The sequence below is a fragment of the Lactuca virosa genome, chromosome 2, assembly GCF_052849685.1.
Source record: "Lactuca virosa cultivar CGN04683 chromosome 2, Lactuca_virosa_CGN04683_v6, whole genome shotgun sequence".
Classification (NCBI taxonomy): domain Eukaryota; kingdom Viridiplantae; phylum Streptophyta; class Magnoliopsida; order Asterales; family Asteraceae; genus Lactuca; species Lactuca virosa.
Window position 1 is genome coordinate 69,518,119 of NC_136427.1, and position 6,000 is coordinate 69,524,118.

At 34.1% G+C, this 6,000-nt stretch overlaps 1 protein-coding gene across 3 annotated transcripts; it reads right to left on the reverse strand.

Annotated features, from left to right (window-relative positions):
* Nucleotides 1–871: 871 nt before the first annotated feature.
* On the reverse strand, nt 872–5,742 carry LOC145159159 (cactus-binding carboxy-terminal, cactin). 3 transcript variants are annotated; one of them, XM_079078074.1, is made up of 13 exons: nt 5,305–5,742; nt 4,796–5,126; nt 4,614–4,705; nt 4,337–4,436; nt 4,141–4,212; nt 3,938–4,000; nt 3,590–3,730; nt 3,340–3,435; nt 2,289–2,573; nt 1,911–2,213; nt 1,635–1,820; nt 1,283–1,553; nt 872–1,192 (listed from the first exon to the last, which is right to left on the reverse strand). In XM_079078074.1, the coding sequence occupies exons 2-13, from the start codon at nt 5,090–5,092 to the stop codon at nt 1,128–1,130; spliced, it is 1,971 nt and encodes a 656-aa protein (XP_078934200.1). In that variant the 5' UTR covers nt 5,093–5,126; nt 5,305–5,742; the 3' UTR covers nt 872–1,127. The 3 variants fall into 3 exon arrangements, with proteins under 3 accessions (XP_078934200.1, XP_078934198.1, XP_078934199.1); XM_079078072.1 differs by having other exon boundaries at nt 1,287–1,553; nt 5,305–5,741; XM_079078073.1 differs by lacking the exon at nt 5,305–5,742 and having other exon boundaries at nt 1,287–1,553; nt 4,796–5,293.
* Nucleotides 5,743–6,000: the final 258 nt, after the last annotated feature.

Sequence of the window (6,000 nt, forward strand, 5' to 3'; positions counted from 1 at the left end):
CTAATGTCGCAAGGATGAGAAAAACTTCAATCGATCAAAGAGTAATGTCGTCGACTCGTCGATTTGGTGTAATACGCTATTGTCGATTTGGTGTAATACGGATGATCGAATTCGATTTCGTTGATTTTTTTTGGTGTATTACGTGGGTTTTGTTGGGTAACGATCGATAGAAAAGAAGACCGAATAAACAATCGTGTTAGGAAAAAAAATGTGACTTTTCATATTCGGTTCGGTCCTTTTGAATAAGCCCTTATTCGGGTAATCCAGACCGAATAACCCGAAAACTGAATAAGCCTTATATAGATACCCGAAAACCGAATCGAATTGCTTATTCGGGTCTAATTCGGTTCGGTTCGGTTTTTGGTTCAGGTTTTCAGGCCAAATTCTCATCCGTACGTTATGGTCTTAGAGAAACAAAAAAAAAACAAAAAAAAAAAACATACAGCTACATCAATTTTTCAAATCTTGAAGTAAAACTAAATATGAATGTGACCATAAGGAGTACAACTATAATAATTGATAAGCTAATTTATAAACTAATAGTATTTGGTAAAAAAATAACTTATAAGTTAGATTGCAATTTTTTAAAAATAACATAAATAGACATTTAGATATATAACCTAAAAAATAGATATAATTAACAAAACATATCTAAAAGCTTGCAAAAAGTTATTTCAATATAACTTTTTAAAAGCTAGCTTATAAATTGGTTCATAAGTTAAATTAAACCACTTTTTATTTTTACCAAATAGATAATTACAACAAACTGCTTATTTCAAAGAGGATCTTACTTCGATTATATGTAATCCTATCATTTGTCGTTATATATTTATTAATTTCCTAAGTAGTCATTATTTGTCCAACAATCACATTAACACACACATCCAAATGCTTTTTTCTTGTAACATCCTTTTTTATTACAATTAACTAATTTTAAACTTCAAGATAATCAAGAAAATAAAAAATGCTCAAAGGTACAAAGTACAACCATCCGTGCTCAAAGTACAAGTCAAAGAAGCAGTATGTAGAAAAGACTGAACTCAAAGTCAACGCTGTTGACTTTGACTTTGACTCATCTGCGATACCTGTAACGTTTAAAGTTGAAATATACATGCAAGATTCCACGTTCAAACGTGCATTTGAATCCCTTCTTGTGAGAATACTCCCATTCTTTGTTCACTATGCGAAATGCCTATCACAAATAAAACACATTTACGAATAAATTATTGTAGCATAATAATAATAATAATAATAATAATAATAATAAGAAATCAATAGAAACTTGCGATATCTTCGTAGGGTGGGCCCGCATGGAAACGAATGATGCATGTTTCAGCACTATCACCATCCTTTTCAATTGTATAAATTGGCGCTTTAATTTTATCCACAAGATCCGGATAAAATATATTAAATTTGTATCCTTGAACAATCTTTGGAGGTGGATTATCATGATCATAATGAGTTTGATTGTATTTATTCCACTCGTATCCCGTGTGCACTCTGTTGAAATACTTGGGTTTTCTTGGCCTATATTTGTCATGCCACCAGTACACCTGTAAAAAATCATACACACATCCGTAAATTTAAATTCGTTTATTTTTTTAATTTTTAAAACAAAATATAAATATAAATACCTGTGAATCAACATTAACTTCATCACTGTTTCCAAACACCTCATCACCATTATCCATAGCTCCCATGATTTTCACAGCTCTCATTTCCAAATTATTATCTTCAGATGAAGGAGGTGGTGGCCTTGAAGCCATTGCTTCTTGAAATTTCCTCTGTTGTTCTTCCACTACTTCCACACGTTTCCTTTCCTGTTTTTTACAAATTACAATAATTACACAAAGTGAAAGTGAAAGTGAAAGGGAAAGGGAAAGGGAAAGGGAATGGGTGATGTAATTTACCAAAATGGCCCTGTCCTCTTCAGGATCAATTGCTTCTTCATTTTCATCACCATGTAACAGCTCCGGTGAGAAAGAGCCAGCTTCTTCTTCTTCTTCCTCCTCCTCTTCCATTGTCTTGTCCTGTGGTATTGGTTCAGGAGAGACACGGGGTGAATTGACGGAAATACCCTTGGAATCATGATCAGATTCTTCCTCCACTTTGGGTGAAACGGTTTTGTCTCTTTCCATGTCCCCGTATGATGGTTTCTCAAGATGTTCTAGATGCTTCCTCAACATCTTATTGTGAATTTCCTTTAAGCAAGCCTGCAAACACACCAAATTATATGATGATGATGATGGTGATGATGATGATGATGATGATGGTGATGATGATGATACCTTGGCTTTATAGATGTGAAGGCGTTTAAGAACAGCTTCCCAATACTCAACAACTTTAGCAGTGCCTGAACGCATTTGTGACTCGATTTGTGACTGAAGAGCTTCAAGGGCAAGAAATGACTTTCCATCTAGAAGCTTCTTGACATCAGCTTCTATACTTGAGTGCAAACCTCTTTCTTCTGCAAGTAACTCGGCAGGTGGTTGTTCACCTCTGACTCTAGCTCGATCCAATGTATCTTTTTTTCGTGCCTCACCTAATTCCCACTCACATACCACCAATAGTGCCTGTTTAATCAAATTTTTTACATCATCAAATCAACAAAAGGGTATTTTCGTCATTTAACGTAATCTTCCTTGCCTCCTTATCTTGTTCTTCAAAGTCAATAAAGGGTACTTTTTGTCATTTAACAAAAATTTCCTTACCTCCTTGTCTCATTCCTCAAAACCAACAAAGGGTATTTTAGTCATTTAACATGATTTTCCTTATCTCGTTCTTCATAATCAATAAAGGTTATTTTGGTCATTTAACATAATTTTCCTTATCTCGTTCTTCAAAATCTATAGAGGTTACTTTGGTCATTTAACATAATTTTTCTTACCTCCTTATCTTGTTCTTTAAAACCAATAAAGGGTATTTTGGTCATTTATCATAAATTTCCTTACATCCTTATCTCGTTACACAAAATCAACAAAGGGTATTTTGGTCATTTAACATAATTTTCCTTACCTCCTTATCTATTTCTTCAAAATCTATAGAGGTTACTTTGGTCATTTAACATAATTTTTCTTACCTCCTCATCTCGTTCTTCAAAATCAATAAAGGGTATTTTAGTCATTTAGTATAATTTAGATTCGAATTCATTTGATGATTTTGCAAACCAAACAGTACAAAAAAAGCATGAAAATGGAAATTTTGTTACTGTTTAATTATTGACATAAAAAAAGATTTTTCCTGGAAAAAAAAATGGGACTTAAGGATCATATATATATATATATATATATATATATATATATATATAGAGAGAGAGAGAGAGAGAGAGAGAGAGATTACCTCCCAATATTGTATATGAGTTGGTGTTCCTCTGTCCAAATCTAGATGCATTTTTATGTCCTCATGAAGCTCTTCCATTTCCTTAACTGTCAAACCCTGTGTAAATCAAGAAACTATTTTTAGCCTAAAATATAAATGATACAGATTAATAAACATAAATTTACTCAAAAAAGTACAAAACAAATAGATTTGAAAAATAAGATTAAGAAACTAACATACTAGAATGTTAATAATAGGGCTTAAAAAGTACCTTAAAGACCATGTATGGCTCCTCTAATTCTACATCAAATTCATCAGAAGGATTAACATGCTTTGATAATATATCAATTGGCTTGATACGCCCTTCACGCAACCGTATTCCAGATCGAACTTTGCTTTGATCAAAATGAAACTGTAATCATGACAAGGGCATTCACGTCATTTGCACAGATAAAAAAAATTACAATTTTTTTCCATTGACATCAGTCTGAGTCTCAGTCCCAGTCCCAGTCCAATACATGTTACAAGGTTGTCAGATACAAGATGACAAGATATATTTACAAAAAATATTAGATTTTTTTTTTTAATGTGGAAAAAGAAAAGTAATAAATTATTCAACCTCTTCTTCTTTCTTTTCCCAATCTTGGAATTCAGCTCGAGCACGCTCTCTAGCTAACAAGGCCTGTAGAAATAATGGGTATTAAGTTATATAAGAAAATAAAAAGTAATAACTTTTTTAAAATTAGATTAAGGTTGCTAATTATGAGAAAGAAAGTAGAATGATAGTTAATTAGTTATACATAATACATATCAAACTTTTACCATTTCCTCTTCATGTTGTGCTTTTTCAATGGCCCTTTCCTCCCTTCTCTTTTTAACTTTTTCAATTTCGGCCTGTAATTTATGTAAAGATATGAATTAGATAGAAAGTATAATACAAAAGAATGAAGAATCACATTATAAATAGAAATCATAAGAGGAAAAAACCATGAAAATAATTTGTTTGCAAGTTACATACCATTCTTTCTTTCTGTTTCTTCTTTTCAGCTTTAACAGAGAACATGTCAAGAGGAGCTCCTTGAATAACATCTCGCTCAATCTTCTTTCTCCATACAAACCTGCAAATTTATATCATATTTTCATTATTACCAATAGCATTGATTTTCTAAATTAGCACTATTTGTCAAAGATTATCCAAATTATTACCATTAGATTAAATCAAAGAAGAAATCATATAGGCTAGCTGAATGTGCCTAAAAGGCAACATAAAAGAGACCAAAGGACTAGAAACTTACTTCTCATTGAGGTTGGAATCACCAAACGGATTGGAGTCATTGGCATAACCATAAACATTCTGAGCTCTCAGCTTCTTTGCTACTTTCGTTGCCTAAAGAATCATAAGTAACACAATCAAATCACCAAACAAGGTACAAATCACATTTAGTCAAACAACTTTAACTTGTGTAAAAACTGGAACCTTTTTCTGAGCTTTCTTGGTTAGATACTCAGCGATCTCGTCTTCACTAATCTTCTTCGAAGACCCTGTCCCCTTTTTTTTCTTCTTACTCCTGTGGTCATCGGAATCGGAATCGGATTCAGAATCCCGACGCCGGCTGTGCTTACTACTGCGGCTTCGTTCTTTACTTCTCCCAGAAGAGCGTCGTCGGGGAGAAGAATCATGGCTGTCGGATTCATCCGAGATGGAGGGGGAATTATCATCACGGGTGTGTCTTCGTTTGGAGTCCTCTCTTTTAATCATCCTCCTACTGTCCATTATTATTTTGCCCTACGCGAAACCTTCAAAATCCCTGGAGGAAATTCCAATCTTAGATAGAGGGTTTTAGGGTTTCTAGGTTATCGCACGGCGTGCAAAGTAGTGATGTTTAATTTAATTGTCCAAGTTCCCCAACTTCAACAATTTTACGACGATCGCTTGAACATAGACATACATCTAAATTGCAGATAAAAACCAGTGCAGTATCTTACCTCGCTCCGAAACAGAAGTTGATCCAGATACGCAGCAGTTCTGCTTCGAATATAAAGTTAACGCGTAAAAAAAAAAAAACTAGGATTTTGTAGGTGGGAAAGCTGGGGATACTTCGGGGAGTAAGAATGAGAGGGTAATTTAATGGAGAGAGTAAGGTGGTGATTTCGTTGTTTTGATTGGGACTTCCCTCTAATGAAGTGTTCGTGAGATTGGGTTTATTGAAATGGATATGAGTAGAAGGGAGGCTGGGAGGGTTTACTGAAATCGGGAGGTTTATTGAACGGCGACGCCGTCACGCCGACGAACGGAAGATTAGGAAGGCCGACGACAGGGACGAATGATAAGTCGTTACGGGGAGCAGGGGCGGGGATCGTCGTCGTCTAGGAAGGCAGCTATGTAAAAAAGAAACGTAAAAAATATAAAAGGGATAGGCAATTTGTGAATGAATCGGTTGTTCATTGTTTCATTCGGATATAGTTTCAAACTATCAAATTACCTTCATAAAAAAAATTATATTATGTTCTTTTTTTTTTTTTTTTTGTTAACCATCAAATTTTAATTATGTATAAATATATTAATAAACATGTAACTTATGAACAATAACTCGGGTATTTATTTTCTGGTTTTGGCTTTTGGCTGGGTTGGAGCCGATCTTGGGCGGGTTTCTCGCATGTTTGACATTTGGTCCTCCTCAT

What these genes read in the sequence shown, in the direction of transcription:
- LOC145159159 (XM_079078072.1), bottom strand. Translation starts at nt 5,092, where the DNA reads ATGGACAGTAGGAGGATGATTAAAAGAGAGGACTCCAAACGAAGACAC. An exon ending in GGGAAAAGAAAGAAGAAGAG is followed by an intron (nt 3,731 to 3,937) that starts GTTGAATAATTT and finishes TCATGATTACAG; the next exon opens with TTTCATTTTGATCAAAGCAA. An exon ending in CTCATATACAATATTGGGAG is followed by an intron (nt 2,574 to 3,339) that starts GTAATCTCTCTC and finishes TTGATTAAACAG; the next exon opens with GCACTATTGGTGGTATGTGA.